General features: G+C 57.8%; 3 protein-coding genes across 10 annotated transcripts in view; 2 read left to right on the top strand and 1 right to left on the bottom strand.

Annotated features, from left to right (window-relative positions):
• The first annotated feature begins 11 nt into the window (after positions 1-11).
• On the top strand, positions 12-2188 carry TMEM208 (transmembrane protein 208). 2 transcript variants are annotated; one of them, XM_074314771.2, is made up of 6 exons: positions 12-144; positions 778-873; positions 1297-1356; positions 1438-1574; positions 1724-1826; positions 1925-2188. In XM_074314771.2, exons 1-6 carry the CDS (start codon positions 139-141, stop codon positions 2060-2062), a joined length of 540 nt encoding a protein of 179 aa, XP_074170872.2. In that variant the 5' UTR covers positions 12-138; the 3' UTR covers positions 2063-2188. The 2 variants fall into 2 exon arrangements, with proteins under 2 accessions (XP_074170872.2, XP_019611258.3); XM_019755699.3 differs by having other exon boundaries at positions 14-144; positions 1742-1826.
• Positions 1461-19662, top strand: part of SLC9A5 (solute carrier family 9 member A5) — a 35275-nt gene continuing 17073 nt past the window's right edge. For 2 of the 6 annotated variants that reach the window (XM_088800319.1, XM_074314745.2), the window contains exons 1-2: positions 1461-1600; positions 8333-8401. In XM_088800319.1, the coding sequence (XP_088656445.1) occupies positions 8353-8401 (49 nt within the window). In that variant the 5' untranslated portion in view covers positions 1461-1600; positions 8333-8352. Of the gene's footprint in view, positions 1601-8332; positions 8402-17354; positions 17588-17771; positions 18650-19662 lie in introns of those variants that run through there. The other 4 variants (XM_074314746.2, XM_019755686.3, XM_019755676.3 and 1 more) reach the window with 4 other exon arrangements.
• FHOD1 (formin homology 2 domain containing 1) lies at positions 2306-17147 on the bottom strand. 2 transcript variants are annotated; one of them, XM_074314743.2, is made up of 24 exons: positions 16835-17147; positions 10045-10151; positions 9592-9656; positions 9204-9271; positions 9021-9126; positions 8851-8945; positions 8449-8560; positions 8270-8364; positions 8010-8153; positions 7753-7898; positions 7534-7674; positions 7391-7414; positions 6959-7012; positions 6115-6230; positions 5423-6027; positions 4958-5113; positions 4549-4731; positions 4344-4463; positions 4105-4266; positions 3525-3715; positions 3241-3433; positions 2997-3159; positions 2716-2916; positions 2306-2636 (listed from the first exon to the last, which is right to left on the bottom strand). In XM_074314743.2, the coding sequence occupies exons 1-24, from the start codon at positions 17033-17035 to the stop codon at positions 2554-2556; spliced, it is 3531 nt and encodes a 1176-aa protein (XP_074170844.2). In that variant the 5' UTR covers positions 17036-17147; the 3' UTR covers positions 2306-2553. The 2 variants fall into 2 exon arrangements, with proteins under 2 accessions (XP_074170844.2, XP_074170843.2); XM_074314742.2 differs by lacking the exons at positions 6959-7012; positions 7391-7414 and having other exon boundaries at positions 16835-17146.

Genomic DNA, 19662 nt, shown 5'->3' with positions numbered 1-19662 from the left:
TGGACCACCCACTTCCGTCCCGGTTGCTTACGATTTGGGTATGCACCGGAAGTGCCTGTGCTGCCGATGTGGTTGGTATCCTGACTGCGGTGTCGTTTGCTCTCCCTTGTTCCCCCGACTGGGTATTTGCGTCGGACCATGGCGGTGAGGAGGGCGCGGAGGGCGGGATCAGCATGGGCAAAGCGTTCTCGGGGCCGGGAGACTGAGAACAGAGGAAAGGCATCAAGAGAAACGGGTCGGTCAGAGGGAGGTGCCATTTAGTGGCCGGAACGTACTAGAGCGAGGCGGGTGGAATGGAGCGGCCCAGGACCGTACCAGAACTGGTGCAGATGTAGGTGTGGGCGTCAGTACCAGATAGTACCAGAGCTGGCCAAAGAGCTGAAGGGCCTAACGGGGGTGGGCGTCAGCCGAGATCCAGACTATTCCAACAGAGGCTAGAGGGGCACTATTCAGTGCCACTCAGGAGTCCCCCTTGAGGAGGTAGGTCATCAGCCCAAAGCTGGACCTTATCAGGGGAGCCAGGTGATATCAGCTTAGTGTTGGATTGTTCCAGGGCGTGCAGGAGGCGATCATACCTGGGGGTGTTGGAAAGATGGTGTCAGCCCTAAGCAGGATGGACTGGAGGAGAGCTGGACTTTCCAAGGATTGTACTAGGTTTGAGCACCATGGGGTCCTGGCTGAGGTTCAGGAGGAACTCTGTAGCTAATCAGACTGGTGGGGAGGGTGAGGAGGACCTGCTGAGGAGGGCTCTGACAGTATCTCATCATCCCTCTGCAGCCCAAGGGCAAAGTGGGGACGAGAGGGAAGAAGCAGATATTTGAAGAGAACAGAGAGACCTTGAAGTTCTACCTGCGGATCATACTGGGGGCCAATGTAAGTGCCTGCCTCCTTGCTTCTGTGCCCACCCAAGCCCCACAATCCTCATCTCTGTTTGGTGGTGGTGCTGATGTGACAGCCAAGACTTCAGAAGAAAACTCCAATTAAAAAGAAATGAGAAAGGATCCTAGCACAGAGAGAATGCTTAGTCAAAACCAAACCAAACCAAAATGAGGATGTGAGTTTCAGATGGACTTGAAATGCCTTCCCATCCCAAATACACAGATTTCTTTCTTGTACTGACATGTCAGAGGGGAGTCTGGGTACTCAGGACTCGGGGAGCAGACCCCTTCTTCCCCCACCCTATAAAAAAATGACCTGTCTCCTTCCACAGCCTGGCCTAACTGTTGGTCAGAGTTGAGGGAGGCCTGTGATTTAAGGTAGCTTTTGATCCCAGCCTGATCCTGTGTCTGCTTGCAGGCCATTTACTGTCTTGTGACCTTGGTCTTCTTCTATTCATCTGCCTCATTTTGGGCCTGGGTAAGTGTCCCCTATCTTGGGAAGTGGATGAGCACATAAGGTCAGTGGCTGGCCTTTGATACCCCCATTCTTGTTCTGCAGATAGCCCTAGGCTTTAGTCTGGCAATATACGGGGCCAGCTACCACTCTATGAGCTCGATGGCACGGGCAGCCTTCTCTGAGGATGGGGCCCTGATGGATGGTGGAATGGACCTCAACATGGAGCAGGGCATGGCAGAGTGAGTGTCCCCCACCGCCAGCCCAGGTGAGCGGCCCCAGGGCTGGGGTGCTGGGGCCCAGATAGCCCAAGACCCACAGCTGCCTACAACTTGAAGAGGGTGGTAAAGGAGCTGAGTTGGGGCCCATCGACTATTTTTGGCCCTTGCAGTCTCCCTTCTATCCACAGGCACCTTAAGGATGTAATCCTGCTGACAGCCATTGTGCAGGTGCTCAGCTGTTTCTCCCTCTACATCTGGTCCTTCTGGCTTTTGGTGCGTGGCTTGTTGGGCTCCCAAGAAGGGGCTGGGGCATCTAACCATTCTCTTCTTTTATTTCATGTACCTGGTTCAAGTTACCTTTTCTCTCCTAGGCTCCAGGCCGGGCCCTTTACCTCCTGTGGGTGAATGTGCTGGGCCCTTGGTTCACAGCAGACAGTGGTGCTCCAGCGCCAGAGCACAATGAGAAAAGGCAGCGCCGACAGGAACGGCGGCAGATGAAACGGTTATAGCCACTGACATTGTGACCACAGGCTGCTGGGCCTGGGTGGCTCTACCAGGGCTGCATGGCCCCATGCCAGGAGCAATGAGGGCCAAAAACATCGAGGTCTAGGATTGAATAAATGGCTTAGAATGTGGCTACTGGCTGTGTGGGTGATGATGAGGCACGAGGCAGGAAGAACCAGCCCTTTGCTATTTCTCTTCTACTGTAGCCAGCGTGGTCTACACCTTAAAAGAAGAAAAAGGCTCTTGGATTGGCTAAGAAAACTTTATTATGCTCCATGTGTTCAGGGAGCTCATACATGCACACACGCGTGCACATGCACACACACACACACACACACACACACACAGGTACACACAGCTAATACTGTTCAAGGCACTGGCCATTGGGCAGAGTGGCCCCAGGGTACAGACGACGCCCAGAATTGTGCTCTGGTCCCTCCTCACTCTATAGTCTTGCATGCAGGCTGGGGCCCAGATGGGTATCGTCACAGCAGCGTCACACCTCCAGGCCAGGACCCTTGCTCAGTCCCAGTGCCTGCACCAGGTCCTCTCCGAGCCCGCTCTTCAAGGTCCGTCTCACTGCAGGGACAGAGCAGGGTTGGAGGGCATTGATGCGGTGTAGGCTGGCAGCGGGCAGGTGGGGAGTGCTCATACTCACAGGATTTGCGGTTACCACGGGAACGCTTGCGTTCCCGAGCAGCTAAGGCGCGAGGACTGCTCTTGGTCACTGACTGCACCAGCAGGTCCATGATCTCATCTGCAGTGTCACTGGGTAAACTGGAGCCTGCTGCTTCTTCTGGGGGTGACGTGGAGGGACCCATTGCTGTGGGCATGACTGGGGAGCTGCTCTGGACCAGGCCTGAGGGAGGCCAGATAGGGAGGTCAGGCCAAGGTGGCCCCAAAGCAAAGCCCATGGTCCCCAGTGGCCACAGGTCCCACCTCTGCTGCGGCGGCCATGTGTGCTGTTCTCAGGCTTGCTGGTCAGCAGACTCTTCATGCTGGCGTGACTATCCGCATCACCCTGGCCTGGCCCACTCCCCACAGCCACTGGAACACATGGGTTGCTGGGGGCCTCCCCAGCCACACCTGAGAACTTCTCTGTCTGGAGAGGGGAGAAGGGTGAGCTGGAGGCCAGGGAAGGAAACCCTGGGGGTGGCAGTCAAAACCTGGAAGGAACCCCCACCTCAGTGATCATGCGTCCCCGGGTCTTGTTGCGCTCACGATATGTGGCCCGCTTCTGCTGCTGCTGCAGCACGCGTTCCCGGCAAGTCCGGTACTCGAGTGCAAACTCCCGCAGCGTGTGGCAGAACTGCATGATGCGTACTTCACGGGCTGTCTGTGCTGTGTACCCCAGGTACAGCAGGAAGGCATGGAACCTAGGCAGGTTGGGATGGGAAGGGATGGTGAGTCGTGCTTGGGCGTGAGGAATAGTGGTGGTGGTCCTGCCTCTTTGGCCCATGCCCCTACCTGTTGCAGACACGGCGGTGCACCACCCGCAGCATGGCAACGCGGCGGGCACACTGGGCCAGGAAGTGAGTGAGGCGTGCACGCAGGGCTGGGGCCAGCTCATGCTTGGCCAAGCTCCGCAGACTCTCCTCAGCTGCCCCACTCCGGCGCTCCAGCTGCCCCAGGTTCTCAGTAAGCTGCTCAAAGTCCACCTGGAAAAGCGGGTACACAGGCTGTCCCCTCCACAGGAAGGTACCACTTGAGGATGCCTCTGTGCCACGCTGCTCAGCCTGGGCCGTAGGGACCCAGATGAGATCTGGCCCCTGACCTCTAAGTGTTCACAGTAATGCGGGAGAAGTCCATTTTATCCAATGGGGAACATGTTTCTTAGAGGAAGTGGCAGCTGAGACCCAAAAACTGAGTAGGTGTAGGCAGGCTAATAGAGGAAAGCATTTCTGGCAGAGGACACAGCCCACACAAACACCTGTAGCTGAGCAAGCCCTGGCATAGCAGCCGAAATAGAAGGGGAAAAGCCAGCCCCAGGAAGCAGCACTCCCTCACGCCGTGGCCAGTCTTAGTCAAGCCTCTGGCTGGTGCTAACCTTGGCACAGCGGGTCAGAGCAGGGATTTCTGAGTAGAGGTCGGAGGAATCAGGCCGGGTCTGGAGCACCAAGGAGCAGAGATGGTGCAGCAGTGACTGCCGGCGTACTGTGTCCTTCACCTCTGACACCTTCTCCAGGTAGCTTAGCTCAAAGCCACTGCTCTGAAAGGACCTCATCTGAGCCTGGGCCTGGCTGGCTCCAGAGCCCTGGCCCCCAGCCCTCATGTGCTGTCACTCACCTGGGAACCATTGAGGAAGTTGCCCACAGCTAGCAGGGTAGCCAAGATGCAGTGGAAGGTGGCATTTTGTACCAGCTGTTCCATGCCCACTTTCAGGTCAAACAGTGGCTCTGCGATTTCCTAGTGTGTGAGGCCAGGGACTCAGACTACATGGTCACCATGCTCACCTGCCCCCACTGCCTGTCCCATCCCAGGATCCAGGTACCCGCTCCATGCTGTCATAGTCCAGCTTGAAGGCCCAGAGTTGTAGGCGGGCAGCCAGGCCCCCGATGGAGGCGAGAGTCATCAGGAAATTCTCAGCTGGGCCCAGAGGTATGTCAGGATTGGTCAGCTGGGCCTCCTCAATCTTCTGCCGCTCCTCCTCCGTGGGCATCATGGTCAGTAGCTTCTGAGGATGCAGCCACCACCCCACATAGGCCACTCATTGCTGGCCTGAGACCTCGGGTTTTCATTTTAATTCCTCCCCAGGTCATGTGGGGGAACCCAAGGTCTGGGGACTTGTGCGGAAATGCCAAGCCCATGCCGACCACTGGAGGGACAGGAAAGGGCCACTGACCAAAGAAGAGGGCTGGACCTCCTGCCTCCCTTCCACACCTCCCGCTGGGTATCCCCACCTCAATGCCATCCTTGCTGACAGCAAACTCATCGAAGTTGAGCAGGGCAGCCTTAATGACATGCACAGGTGGCAGTGTGGTTAGGCCAATGTTGATGGCATTGCTGCGCTTGGGGTCCAGCACCGTAGTCATCATCCGGCGGCCCTCGCTGGCTTTCTTTGAGGTTGGGGGAGGGACAGTGTAAGATTAAAAAAGGGAACAAGCATCTAAAAGAGCACTCCAAGGCCCCCCTATAAATGGCCCCCCACAACCGGGGAGCTGGGATGTGTAAGGACTTGGGATGAACTTAGATGCTAGTTAGGGCTCTGCTGACACTTTCTTGAGACCTCAGACAAGTCCCTCCTCTTTCCTTGGCCTCAGTTTCTCCATGTGAAAAATGAGTAGCAGCCCTAGCAGTTCAGACCCTGGAGCTCTGATTCCCTCCCCTCTCCACTGGGGTTACCTTGCAGATGAGGGTGTACTTACCTTGGAAGGCAGCACATCCTTGGCACGGGACTCGAACAGGTGTTCCAGCCGGGCTGTGTCCACCGAGACAGGCTCCAGTGAGGCCCACAGGGTGGAGCGGGGCCCGAAGCGGCTCCCAGAGCCTCCCTGGCCCCCAGCTAGCTTTAGCTCCCGCCAGAAGAGTTTTACTGTCTTCCTCTTTGTGGGGAGGGCTTGGCCATCAGGCGCTGAGGTGGGAAGAGGGGCAGCTGGGGGTGGAGGAGGTGCCATGGGGCCTCTGATGGGTGGGGGAGGTGGGGGAGGAGGGGGTGGGGAACCTCCAGAGAGCAGGGGCGGTAGGGGTGGTGGGGGTGGGACCCCTTTCGTGGCTTCCACAGACTCCATGTTCAGCATGTCCTGGTCTTCATCCTCCCCCAGATCTGAGAAGTCCAGGTCCCCAATGCAGAGCTTGGGGACACGGGTAGGGAGTTCCTGGGTGGGCTTAGCCTGGGGGCTCGGTGGGGCCAGTGGCTCCTTGGGCTCTGGCTCAAGGCTCCGCTGGGCCCGGAGCAGGACTCGGGGTGTAGGGCTCTGGGGTGTTCTGGGTACAGGGACTGGTTCGGGAGATTCCCATAGTTCCCGGGTGTCTAGGAAAACGAAATAAGCTGTCAGCATCATGCCCTTTGTGGAACAACTTGGCAACATGGGCAGACTCTGCCCACCCACCAACTTACTTGGGTGCCCGTCAGCCTCATCAGGCATGGCCTCAGCCAATGTCTCTGCCCGGCCCTGGGCCAACACAGCCTGCTTCTCTGTTTCTTCTGCTGCCACATTCTCCAGGAACCGGGCTCTGGAGGGAGGTACTTGTCAGTGAGGACATCTGACATACCTCAGCCCAGGGTGGTGCACATGCCTTGCTGGGCCCCTGGGCACTGCCCCTAATTGCAGGCACACACACACACACACAGGAATAGTCCATGCGCTGAGCAGATCCAGGACCCCCCCTTTAAGGTCAGCCCCTGTTCAATCCTCCACATCTGAGGAGCGTCACTACCAACCCAGCATTCCCAATTCAACATACAGAAAGAAGTTCTACTTAATGTCTTAACTTGCAACCTTGCTGTTGATTCTAGACAAGAGCCCTTAGAGCAGGGGGAGGGGATAGCTGTCCCAATGGGCACACCACACTGTCCCTCCCATTGCATGTCTGCCACTTCTGAAAGCTATGACCTACACCCAGGTTGCTACTCCACCTCCACACCACAGCATTTGAGATCCTCTCCCCTCCCTAATTCTGGCCTGAGGACATGGGGGAAGGGGCTCCAGGTTGGGAGTCCATGTCCTCATCTCTGGTCAAAGCTATTAAGGTGTCACTATTAAAGCACAGGGACCATTATGACCCCAGTGAACTAATCCCAATGCTTAGTCCTTAGGTAACCGAGGACGCATGTCTGGGAGAGAATGGGCCTCAGAGTCCCCCAGCTGTGGCTGCATCAGGCATGTGGAACCCCCGCTGGGGGAAGCAATGCTGAAGCCCTGAGCACATGGCAGGCAGGGCAGGCTGTTTTCTGTACTTACTCCAGCCTGGCCTGCCCAGTAGGGGTCTGGGGGACAGGAGGGCTTTCAGGGGCGCTGGGTGCAGGGGGGACGAAAGAAGAGATGGTAATTGTGGTGCTTGTTCCACCCCAAAGCCCAGTTGCTCATACCAACATGGAGCCGGGACGTGCTATCAGGGGTTCCTTCCCAGCCACAGTGGGAAGAGCAGGGGGGTGGGGGAGGCATAACAAGAGGAAACTGTAAGTGGAGGGGAGAGACTGATGAAGCAGGACAGGGTGCAGTAAGAGACAGAGCAGAACAAGAGAGTCAGTGACAGAAACAGAAAGACAGTAGGGTGTAGGGAGACAGATGACGATGGCTGGACCGGGGAATGCCAGAGAGAGACTGAAGAGAAGCCTCAGGAGGAGGAGGTCCAGTCAGAGCCGAACCCCACCCTCCCCAGCAGTCACTTACCAAACAGGAGCAGTTTGGTGAAGTCTGGAAAGAGAGAGAAAGCACGCGTTTGGGCAGAGGAGGCTGAGTGTCCGTGGAGGAGTGCAGACTGGAAGGACAGGTGGAGAGAGGGCTCTGGGGGTGGCCTCTGTCTCCCTACTTACTTGTAGATGCTCCTCTCACAGGAGCTGTCGACTGACGGCGCCATGGAGATGGTAGGAAAGAGGTTCACGGAGGTATGGAAGCCAGAGGCCTGGCCCACAGGGCTGGAGGCAGGGCCTGTTGGTGAGGCGGGGCCTGTAGGGCTGGAAGCGGGGTCTGTCAGGAGACAGGGCTACTCTTGGCCCATCCATCCCCCTCCACCTACTGGGGCACATTCTTACCCAGGCTCCGTGGCACGTACTGGGCAGCCCCCGCTTTCTAGAGATCGGCGGCTCCTCTTGCCCTCCTCTGAAGAGGGCTTTCTGCGCTCCCTCCGGCCACCTGTGGCGGCTTCCTCCATGTCCCCATCCTCCAACCGTAGGGCACTCTAGCAGAGGTGAGCCCAGATGTGAGAGGCTGAGCTAGCGTGGCTCGCTAGGGAACTGGGCCCCCTCCCTCCCCTCCTTTTACCCAGTTGGGCCCTAGTGACCCAGCCCACCTCGTAGAGCACAAGCTGCGCTCGCAGGTCAACGTCAGTGCCCGCAGTGCCCAAGTGGCGCTGGACCAGTGCCTCCATGCCCTGCTGCTCCAGTGCGTCAGTCACGTCATAGAAAGAGTCCTGGTCTGGGAGTGCTGCCAGCGTCTAGAGGGTGGGGATAGGAGGGCAAGGCTAAGGCTGATGGGGCGCATAAGTCAGGAGTCTGAGGGGCCCAGAATGGGCACTCGGTGCCCCCTTCCTGCAAACCCTCGCCCCCCCACCTTGTTGATGAGTGTGACTGTGTACACCAGCAACTCAGAGTCTGCGCCATTCTTCTCCTCCAGGATGGATACCAGATTGGCCCATGGAAGAGCACCTGATACACAGAAGGGGGAGCAGTCACGCAGGGACAGGTAGGAGAGGGCTCTGAGTGGTGGGGGCAGGAGGGAGAGTCTCTGACCGGTATTACTGGCCACAGAGTTGACTGCGTAGATGAACAGCGGTGCGTTGCTCTCCGAGTATTCCACAAACACCAGCAGCAGCTTCAGGGCTGTCTTCACCACCAAGCGGGACTGAGGAGAGGGGTCACCACGTAAAGTGGGGCTTGGGCCAGACCTGTGCTAGCTTCTGGTGCGGTGGAAGGAAGGACTCCTGGGGCTGGACCCAGAAAGGGCAGCCTACGCAGAAAGACCCTGGCTCCAGACCCAGCCGCGCTGAAGTGCCTTCTAGGCTTAGCTGGGGGCGGGGGGGGGGGGGGAGGGCACAGACTCACTCCATTCTAGCCCACTTTCCAGAAGAGGAAACTGAGGCCCAGAGAGAGGCACTGGGAGAAGGGTGCATGACTGCGTGGAGAGCCACTTACCAGGCTGGCACACAGCGTGTACAGCCACTGCACCGTCTCACTGTGGGCCACCACCCCCAGCATCCCGTCCACAAAAAGCATCAGCTGGCCTAGTGCTGGGGACACAGGAACAAGAAACGGTCAGGAAGAGGTCACTGAAGGCAAGGGTCCTGGGGCGGGGCGTGGCTGACCTCTGAGGATGTAGCTCTGGTAGTTGTGGTCAGCAGCGGCGCCCACGCGGATCAGGCAGCTCAGCCCCTCTGAGTGCACGAACTCAGGCACCAGGTCCTTGTCCTCCTGGGGGCACCGCGGGGGGGTTTAGCAGGGCTCAGGCTGCATACCGCCCCCCACCCCAGCCCACCTCTGGGCCTCACCTGGAAGATCTGCTTTAGTGAAAAGAGGGAGCGGCGGAGCTCAGGGCCACTGGAGCCATACAGCTTTTCTGCAAGGGGTAGGTAGGTGGGCATGGTAGCACGGACACCCTCTTCTATTGGGACACAACCACAACCCCCCACCAAAGAATATTCTGGTACTCTTGAACACCCCACCTCCTCCTCCACTTCCTGACTCTGGGCTACCCTCACCACAGTCCAGCTGTGGCATCAGCCCTGGCCCTGGAAGGAGAGGTCAGGATAGGAATGGGGAGGGGCCACATATCCTGTCCTGATCTGCCCTGTACACTGTCTAGCACAAGCCGGAAAGAAACTGGGCCCGCTGGGCTCGGGTGGGGGGTGCTGGACACTGATGCCCTCACACACTCACCTAAGATGGCATTGACCCTCACAGAGAGCTGGGTCCGCAGGATCAACGTAGGCTTCCGCCCTTTGCTGGAATCAAGCGGCTTGGTCAGCAGCTCCCAGCCCATTCCTTGGGGTCCCTCCCCCTACGCCAATGCAGCCAAAGACCTCCCCATATGCTAACCCTGGCCCAGTGCCTTTCTTCCCGACTGTTCCTCCAAGCCCAAGTTTGGCCAGACAGGAGGGTTTGTGCAAACACAGGTATCTCAGGTATGTGGGAGAGCCCCCTCACACTCCCAAACTGGGCAGCAGGTAACACTGGCCAAGCTTTGGGATTCCCCTGGCATAGTTCCCTGGGGCAGCAGGAGGTGACCAAGGCTAGATAGAGATCAAGTGCCTTGGCTGCTAACACCTGAGCCAGCCCCTGGTGGCGGCAGGGTGGGGCCAGCCTGGCCTTCCTGGCCTCATCATCTCTGACCTGATCTCTTCATAGAAGCCTTCCAGCATCTCCCGCTGCTCTTCCAGGGACAGGTCAGGGTCCAGGTAGTATCCAGAGGGAGACACTTGCAGGGCACAGTCCTCTAGCTGGGGGCAAAGGGAACAGTTGTCAGGGCTGGTGAAGAGTGGCAGGGGTATGTATAGAGACCCTATGACCTCCCATCTCCTACTCAGGATGCTGGCAGAGAGGCACAACACAGAGTCGGCACTGCAGCCATACATTTCTTCCAGTCATTTCTCATGCGCCTACTATGTGCAAAGTCCATCCTTCTCAGGTGCCACACTTTCTTGCCCTTTGTACTATGTCTTCTGCTGGCTAACACCTACCCATTCTTTAATTTTTGTATTAGATAATGCTTTTTTGTAAAGCCTTCCTGAAGGACTCCTCTAGCCAATGCTATGCCATCTACCCACCCCCCCGTGTGTGTACCCCACTCTGAGGTCTTCCCCACAGCATTATACTGTCCTAGACATTAGTCTTCTTCCCCTGTAACCGTGTGTTCTCGGGACTCGGCCTTATGTCTGTCTCGCTGCATGCTATATCTGCAGAGCCTAGCACAGCGTCTGGCACACAGTAAGTGCTCACTAACCATTTGCTGAGCTAATGAACACAAATGAGGAAGGGGAATGGAGAGAAGATGGGAGGAAGTTCTACCTTTAAGGAAGTTCACAGCCCTGTAGGGTGATAAGCTGCAGCCACAACACATTTAAGCCCAGGGAGAAAGGGTTACGTATGTTGGGAGGTATAAACCCAGCTGGGAGGGTCTTAAATCTCCAAATTAAGACAGTGAGGAGCAGGGGCTAATCCACAGGCTTCCAGTCCTTCCAGGCCTGAGGGTCTTTGCCCTGCCCCCAGTGGGCTACAGTTACCATGGTTCTAGCTGGACTTCAGAGGCCTCCAGGGGGCCTACTCAAAACCAGATTTTTAGGGTCTGACTCAGTCAATCTACAGTGGGTCTCCGAAACCTGCATTTAAGAAGGCGCATGCTCCATCCATGTGTCTGCTTCCCATGTCTCTCCCCACTGAGCCTGGCTCCGCTCCACCACTGGGCACTTGGCCCCTTGAGAAGTACCTGTAGAAGGGCCTAATGAGGCGGCTGCGGAGAATCTGAGGGCAGCACTGTGTCTCTTCTGGACACCTCCTCCATAGCAAAGTCCCCTTGACTTGAGTGGCCCAGGAAGAGACCCCTCTGGAGAGTCACGGTGCCTCTCGTCTCTATCTTACAAACAAACCCAACATTTGTCCTGTTGTTCAGTCAGCCCCGCTTTGCTCTGGACCCAGCCCAAGGGCTTCCAGGTACCCTTGGTCCCCTGGGGGAAAAGGGAGTCCAGCTCCTGCCCCCACCCTTGCCTCTGCCTGAGAGCCTGACCCTGCTCCTTCCTGGCAATTCAGCCTATGAGGCCCTTGGGTGACCACCTCCCCCACTGCCTGGGACATGGGACACAGGACAAACACTCCAGCCTGTTTTCTGTCCTGCTTCCTGTCTGGCTGCCTGCCCTCCCCTCACGCGCCTTGGGCAGGCCTGGCCTCTCTCCTCTCTGGGACCAGAGTCATCTTCTGCAAAGCCCACTGGGAATAGGCCTTAGATGGGGCCGCAAGGCCCCAGGGCTGGGGTGCTTAGTCCAGGGCCAGCTCAACTGAGGGCAGCCCCACATTCCTCCTGATCCCGCTTCCCATGGGATGACTCAGTAGCCTACCCCCACTCCCCACACCCATCTCCTTTCACCTTGGACTGGAGCATTCTGGGACCCGAAAGAAACCCACAGCCACAACACCCCTTAGTGATCCCCAAAGCACACACATACAGAACAGCTTAATCATTCAAACATTCACGAACTGGGCTGGTTTTAACAGGGAACAAGACACTGTCTCTGCCTTCCTTGCCTTCCAGTCCAGTGGAAGAGGCAGGTAGGCTTCACTCAGAAAAAGGCCAGAAATAAATGCAGAATAAAAGCACAATGGCCAAGGCTGCTAAGAAAGGGGAGGGGCAGAATGCGGTAAAGGTAAACACTGGAGGGGTGATCAGATTATGTGTGGTAACTGCTTACACACCCAGGTTTATGGTCGGGTATATTCTCGTATACACATATGCTCACTGGCCACTCACAGGCCCAGGAGGCACACCCACAGTAAGCTCGGGCCCAGCACTCGGTCTTCCCCTCCAGCACACTTGCATGCTCTAGTCCCAAGTGAGCAGAGAATGGCCCTCGCCTTCCAGGACAGCTGCATCCATGTGGGGCAGGGGCCTGACGACTATGTGCTCTACCATCCCCAGGCTCCTCAGATGAGCAGGTTTAAACCCTTTTCCTCTGAGCTGGTAGCAGTGAGTTCCCTAACTATGTCACCTGTCAAATCCTGCCAGGGTCCCATTACTGGGGAGGAGCTCCAGGGGTGATAGACAGCCCAAAGCCTGTAGGATGCTGTCCCCCTCCGCCAGCTGTCTGTCCTGGGTGGAGATGTGAGGGAGTGGGGTGGGGGTGGGTCAGGGTCAGGCAAACAGCAAAGAGCAGAAACTTGCTGCCAGCCAGGGGGGTGCTTGTCCCTCACACCTCTGGCCCCTTCCTGGGGTCACCCTTCTGGAGCCAAACCTCTGGGCCTTGTTTCTCACACCTTGGGGCTGGGCCAGGCCTGAGTAGGCCCAAACCCTCCCTGCTCACAGTGCTTAGGGTCAGTGGGGGCCTCTAGCCTTGACTCCCTCCTGGCTCTTGTCTTCCACACTTCTCTGCTGTCTGTCTTGGGGTGGAGTCCCTCCCCATTCTTCCCAGGCTCAGCCCCTCATTTCGGTCTCTAGCCCAGTTTTCTTTTAATTCTTTGGGCTCAGGTTTTTCTGGCTGCCTAAACCAACTTGTTATATACGGTTTTATATGCAGGGCCAAACTTAGGGGACCCTGGTGTCTACTCCCCAATATTTTTCATAGCAGTATAATCAGATGAGAATGAACATGTCAGGGTCAGGGCATAAGGAAGCTGGAGAAGAAGGCAGTATTATATGATGAAATACTCTTGTTTTAGGAAATAATTTGTTAATGGCCTTTTTCTTCTCCTTGCGTACAAACACAAGACTGTGCTCTGACGACTCTTTTTTCCTGTTATCTTGGGTCTCCAACTAGACTGTGACATGTATGGGCCTCAAGGAGAGAAACCCACATTTTTTATGCCTCCTGTGTCATACACGGGGCTGCCTAGTTTATTTGATTCTCCTGATAATCCTTTCACAGATGAGGAAACCAAGGCTCAGAAATTCGGTGAATTTGCCCCAGACTGAACAACCAGGAATGGAACAAGGGCTAACTGACCTAGATCACGGACAGATGGACCTTGGATGTGCTCTAGGGAACCCTGGAGTGGAGGTGGAGTGAGGGCTGGGGCTTTTAGGGTTGCTGAGAGCTGGTGACCGCCCCTCAGCTTTCTGGACTCTGCAAATACCCCTAACTGGTCTTCCCAGTTCCAGCAAGGGAATACTAATGAACACACACATCATACATATTGGGGTAACGGTGCCTACTTCTGCCAGGACCGAGGTCCTAGGGTCCCCCACTAGGCTGCAGCCCAGGCTCCCTAGCCCAGAATGACCAGCAAATTGGACATGCCAGCCCTAGGGAAAGCTGAGAGGAGGCCGTGACTCATACCCACATTTCAATCATACAGTCTCCCAAAGAAACGGCCATATCAGGAAACAAAAGGGTTCAGTTCCCCACCAGATCACCCCATCTTATATCCTTAAGGATCCTATGGGACCACTCCAGTTGGTTTCCGTCCCAGCAGTTCAGGTTTATACTTTAGCCCCCTTACCACAACTGCTTCTGAGGGGTAAACTGAGGCTAGTCCAGGGAGGGGGCAAGGTCAGGAAACATTCCAGGGTAATGCCACCCCGTCCACGCTAATCTTTAGCCACAGCTGAGGAAAACAAAGTTGCTGATAAGGAACAGATTTTTTATTTTATTTTACTTATGTATTTTTATTAGTTTCAGGTTATAATGAACAGATTTTGGGGGCTATCTCTGCCGCTAGTAGGGGGCTCCTCTGGCCTTTGCCTCAGGGTCAGAGCCCAGGGAGAAGTCAGTGCTATTCCAGATGTGGCAGGGCCTTTGGGAGTTAGGGAGCGACTCCTGAGGCACCACCCGAAAGGGAAAGGGTAGCAGGGTGGTGAGACTCTGCAGCTCTGGGTAAAGAGATGAGACAAGGGCCAGAGGGCCAGGTTCTCCCCTGGGGCAGGGGCATGTCCCTGGGCTGGGAGAGGCTCTTGCTTGGAGGGAAGATAGATATTTCTGGGTTCCCCTGGGGCATGGCCCAAGGCATTGTTAGGAACCCCCCCACACACACACTCCCCTTACCCCCTAAGAGCCAGGAGATGAGTCAGAGGCTGTGGCCAGCAGCTTCCTCCTAGACTGGGAGGAAATGAGCAAGGCCTTCTTAGATCTGAAAGCTCCAAGTCGTTTAAAAAGGAAGCCTCTAGAGGAACTCGAGAGGCTAGGCCTAGCCCAATGGGGTGTGTGGGGTGGAGCCCCAGAGAGAAAGTGGGCCTGGCCTCTTTACATCCCCAGGGAAGGGGGGAGGGTCTGCCGGGATGATGGGGGTCAGTGTCCAGTGTGGGAGGGCAGACTTTGGCTGTGTCCTGTTCCTCTGCTGGATAACCATACAGAGGATAAAGCAGGGAGTAGAGAACCCCTCCCTCTCATTTCCGCTCTACAACCCTGCACAGGGACACCTGGGTTTCTGGGCCACCTCTCCCCTCTACAAGACTATCAAGGCTGGCCTGAGTCATGTCTGTGCCTCTGGGTTACCCGCTTATAGGACTAGGGGCAGAACCAGCTGTTGACATTTCCTGCAATGAGAAGCCCTACTCCCCCCTGCCCGCCCCCCCAGCTCTCTGATGTCCCTGCCCCTGCCCTATTCTCAGCCCTTCTTTCTCCAGCCTTCTATTCTGGGGCTGTGGTCACAGTTTATATTTGGGATGAGCACATCACAGTGTATCTGACCATTGTTGGCAGAGCTGCAGGCCCCAGGGAGTCCCGGCTCCAGGCACTGTGGTAACCCAGTGTGTCCACCACCATATCCTGCCTGGAGTGGGGTGTGTGGGGGGGTGGATATGGCAGTCCTCAGATACACCAGGTGGGAGATCCTGAAAATGGGGAGACCAGGAAGGACTCAGTTGGGGGCGGGGAAACAATATATTATCTGAGCTCAGTAGTGTCCTCAGCTAGGGAGCAGAGAATAGAGGGCAGAGCACCTGGCAAGGTAGGGACATGGGTCCCTAAATGGAGGGGTGTTCTGAATTTCGTACCTGTCGCTGACTTCCCAAACCTGCCCCTAATTGGAAAGAGGGGTGTCAGTGCTAAGTCCTGTCCTGGAGTGGGGGGTGGGAGGAATAATATGTTCTCTGTAGTGCTCCAGGCTTATTTCAGCACCAGGAGTTCCAGGAGCCTGGAGGCAGGAACCTGGCCTCAGTTCAGCACCCCTCTTTCCCCAGTGCCTGTCCCGAATAGGAGGTGGCTCTGGGCTGGGTGCGCTTCTTCCAGGTCCACCTCAGTTTGCCCCTTTCAACAGGACAAGGAGGGGTTGCATCAAGATTCTGGAGTGGGCAAATGTGCTGCAACCTTCGAGTCGTGGTTTTGAAGCCCGGGCTCTGCCCGGGCACACGCCATTCCCCAGGCCAAGAGTCTCACCACCTCTCCCGCCCGCACTCGGAGGCGGGGCTGGCCTGCAGCACGAGGAATGCAGGCTGGGGGCCAGGCGCCCGGGGCACATTCCAGGGGAGACCCCGGGCCCGGGGGGCAAGTTTGCGCAACTCCACGCTCAGCTAAGGCTGGGAGCAGGGGAGGGCACCCACACCAACTCTCTCTCCTCTTCCTTGCTACTCCGTGCGGACTGGCTGGCGGAGAACCCCGGGGGGTGGTGGTGCGCCTCCCAGAGTCCTGGCCCGGAAACCCAGCGCGCCGGAAAGGGCTGCCTGCGGGGGCCTGAGCGCGGAGAGCGGGAGGGGAGGTAGGGACGGCCATCTGGAAAAGGGCCTTTCCCGGGACTGCATTAGTCGGCTCGGCGGCGCAGGCAAACCAGGGCAAACCGGCGGTTTAAAATTATCCCGGCCCGCCCCCTGCCTTCCAGCCGCTGGCTCGCAGCGACACGAGTACGGGATGGTGGGGGCGGTGACTCAAAGGGCTTTTCCACCAGTGCAGCCTCTCGTGCCCGGCGTGTCCCGGGCCGGGCCCCTTCCAGAGGACTACGCTCACCCAGTGAAGTCTCCTCTCTGCCGGCACTCCAAAGTCCGACCCCACCTGCAGAGGCTACACTCTATCCGCCAGGACCCAATCCAGACACTGCTCGACCTTAGCCACTTCTAGAGGCCCGCCCCCGGTACGCCCCTCCTCGTAGTCCCGCCCCACCTCACCTGAAGCAGGTGGAAGCGGGTCCCTCTCCAGCTCTGCCGCATGTGTCCGCTACCACTCAAACATCTACCGTCACCCTATCCCAGGCAGTTACTCAGGCAGACAGGCAGCGAATGGACTCTGGAGCACCTCTCCAGGTGGTCCTCACTTCAAGGGGCAGCCAGAGTGGTGCAGACCACAAGGTCCCATCTCCCTCCTTTAGTTTCCCTTCAACTTGAGAGGCATCCCCCACTAGCCGGGTCGCGTGGACCTTGGGTTCCAGCCCATGACTTACCGGGAGGAGCGCACCCACTCCAGCCTCTCCACGAAGGGCACCTCCCAAAAGCTTTCCTGGCGCCAACCCTGAACCTCGATCACCCCCAACCTTTTTCAGTCCCCCTCACCTTGAGCGGCGCTCCCAGCAGGCGGTGCAGCGCGGGTATCTGTGCGCCCAGGGGCAGCGCCCCGTCCAGGCTGCAGATGGGGGCCCGGCGCGGCTCCGGGAAGTTGGCACATGCGAAAGGGTCGCAGTCCTCTAGGTACTGCACCCGCACGGTCACCACTGATACCGGCTCCCCGTCCCCGCGGTCTTCCCCGCCCGCCATGGCTCTGCTACTGGCTCGCGCTGCGCGCCTCCGGATGGGTCCCGGACCAGCCGCAGTCTACTAGCTGTGCTGTCTGGGCCGGGCCGGACCCGACGCCTCTGAAGAGGGGCGGAGCCAGACTGAAGCGGGGCTGAGGAAGGGGGTGGAGCCAATAGTTCCAGAAAACGTCGGGGGTGGGGCAATCACTGCCGGAGGCGGGGCTTGTCTCCAGCCATTCAGAGGTCGCAATCGTGATCCTGTTAGTTCACTGGCTAGGAGGGCGGGAAAACCCGAGCTCGCGCCCCGCCCTGGAGAACGCGCAGAGGGGCGGGACGCTTTCTTTGGGCGTGGAGCGGTGAGGTTGATCTCTCCGAGGGATTGTTGGGGCAGGTGGGGCGGAAATTTCTACAGATAGTGGCCGGCCAGGTCCCCTCAGTTTAGGGACCAGATGGTCCTGAGCCCTTTAGTTTGAGGGATGAAGTGGATGGCATTCCCTCATTTGGAGAAAGCAAGGAGATGGATCTCTTTCAGAGCAAGAAATGAAAATAAATTCCACTCAGTTTGAAGTAAGAGGTGGGGTCATTTATTTCCCTTTAGTTGGGGGAAGACAAGGGACCGGTGCCCCTCAGTGCTGGGAAAAGGATGGGATGACTCAGTTTGAGGGAGGAGGTAGATGCAGTCTCTTCACGTTCGTGGAAAAGGTGAGAAGAGTTTCCCGCAGTTTGAGGGAAAAGGAGGCCAGGTGCCCCTCGGTTTGGGAGCTTAAAAGAAACGGCCTCCTCTCAGCCTGGAATGTGCAGGGCCCAGCCTAGGCCTTGGAGTTTCTGGGGACATGGGGGGACAGCGCGGCTCATTACGGCTTTTTGGGAGCGCCCAGTGCGCGTGCGCAACTCCGGTCAGGTCCGGGGACGGAAGGGGGTCCCAGGCGCTGCGGGGCCGGGTGAAAGGCGGTTGTGCGCTGCCCCCTACCGTTTGCGTGCGGCAGCGCCGTGGTCTTCGGCCTCCGTGCCAGGGGGCGGCAGCTCGCTGCGAGGTTTGGAGGAGACCCTCGCTCTAGATCCCGCCCACCGCAGATCCCTGTCCGACCTGCGGCGAGTGTCGCCTCCCGCGGGTTGGACGCGCGGATGCTTCTGGAGGGCTGTGGCTGCTCCCAGTTTTGAATACAGCTTGGGGGAGGTTTTAGACAGGTTTGGGGGAGCTGACTGGAAGGAATCGGCTGCGGGACTTGGGGGAGGGCTGCACTGGGGAATTTTCAGAGCTGAGACTGGTTTAGACGGGAGGAGCCGGGGGTCAGAGTACCGACGCCCGAGGCAGGGTCTCGGAGCCGGGATTGTGGGGAGCGCGCCCCACGTGCCTGTGACGCGGGGGCAGCCGGTAGGCGGCGGCAGCGACACGGGGCCGGCGGCCGTGCAGGGCCGGGAGGGCGGCTAGGCAGAGGCAGAATGCTGCGCGTCGTACTGCCGCTGCTCTGGCTGCCCCTGGTGGAGGCGGCAGCAACCAGAGGACCTACCCAGGAGCTGGGGTCTCTGGGCGAGCCTCCCCCAGGGTTGGCGCTCTTACGCTGGCAGTGGCACGAGGTGGAGGCCCCCTACCTGGTAGCCCTGTGGATCCTGGTGGCCAGCCTGGCCAAAATCGGTGAGTGCATGTGCGAGCGCTGGCTGCCGGCTACGGACCTGCCCCCATCCCCTCAGTCCTCCCCAGATCCGAGCTGGCTTCTTGCAAGTGCCGGGACTAAGGTTGCGATTCCACAATCCGGGCTCCTCACAGAGTTCTTGCGCCGCCTCTTGTGGATCTCCCTCCTCCCCTTCTCCTCGCATGGGAGCTCTGAGGACCTGCCTTCTCTAAGGGCTGCCCCAGCTCTCTCCAGCCTTATCCCTAGACTCCTGTGCCCTCTCTGCTCCCCTCTTCCCCTTGCAGTAAACCCTATGGCTGGCCTCTCCTCCACCTATCTATCCCCAGCCTCCCAGAAACCTCTGTCAGCGGTGAGGACGTGTGGGGACATTGAGGGGAATGTGTTCTCTGGCAAACCCAGGCATCCTGGTCCTGAGGAATAGTCTTCTTTGGAGACCAGGTCCAAGCGTCCACTCTCTTGGGATACTAAACTGCCACTCTTCCTCTTTTCTCCTAAAGATGTCCCATGCCTAGCTATGGGAACCCCCCCCAACCCCCCCAGCTCAGGTTTACAGTATTCACATTTCAGGGTATAAGAAACTTCCATTTATTGGGGCCTTACTATGTGGTGCCTGCACTAGATGCTTCCATGCATCTGACCTCCTTCAGTCTGCATAACACTGAAGGTTGTGCTTCAGAATCCTTTCCTTGAATAGAGCTGCTTTTCCTTGCCTCAGCCCGGTCCTCCCTACTTCTGAGCAGCCAGTGGTCCCTCCTCCCACCAGAGACCCTCCTCCCTCTCCCTGTTGTGCAGGCTCTGCTGTGGGGGTGACTAATTATAGCTGAGCCGTTGCTATTCACTCCCCATCTATGCTGGCACAGCCTGTACTCCAATATCACCAATACAGTCTTCATGGAGGAATCACACAACCTAGAATTTGGCCCCTCCTCCCCCAGGGACACTACAGGGGGTGAGGGTGTGGGCAGGAACTGGAGAACTCTCTCCAGTCTGCTGTGGCAGGCAGCCCATTAATAAT

Source organism: Rhinolophus sinicus, chromosome 8, assembly GCF_057876585.1.
Source record: "Rhinolophus sinicus isolate RSI-liver-muscle chromosome 8, RSI-T2T, whole genome shotgun sequence".
Taxonomy (NCBI): Eukaryota; Metazoa; Chordata; class Mammalia; order Chiroptera; family Rhinolophidae; genus Rhinolophus; species Rhinolophus sinicus.
Note: the sequence above shows the minus strand (reverse complement) of the source record. Positions and strands in the feature narration are given on the sequence as shown.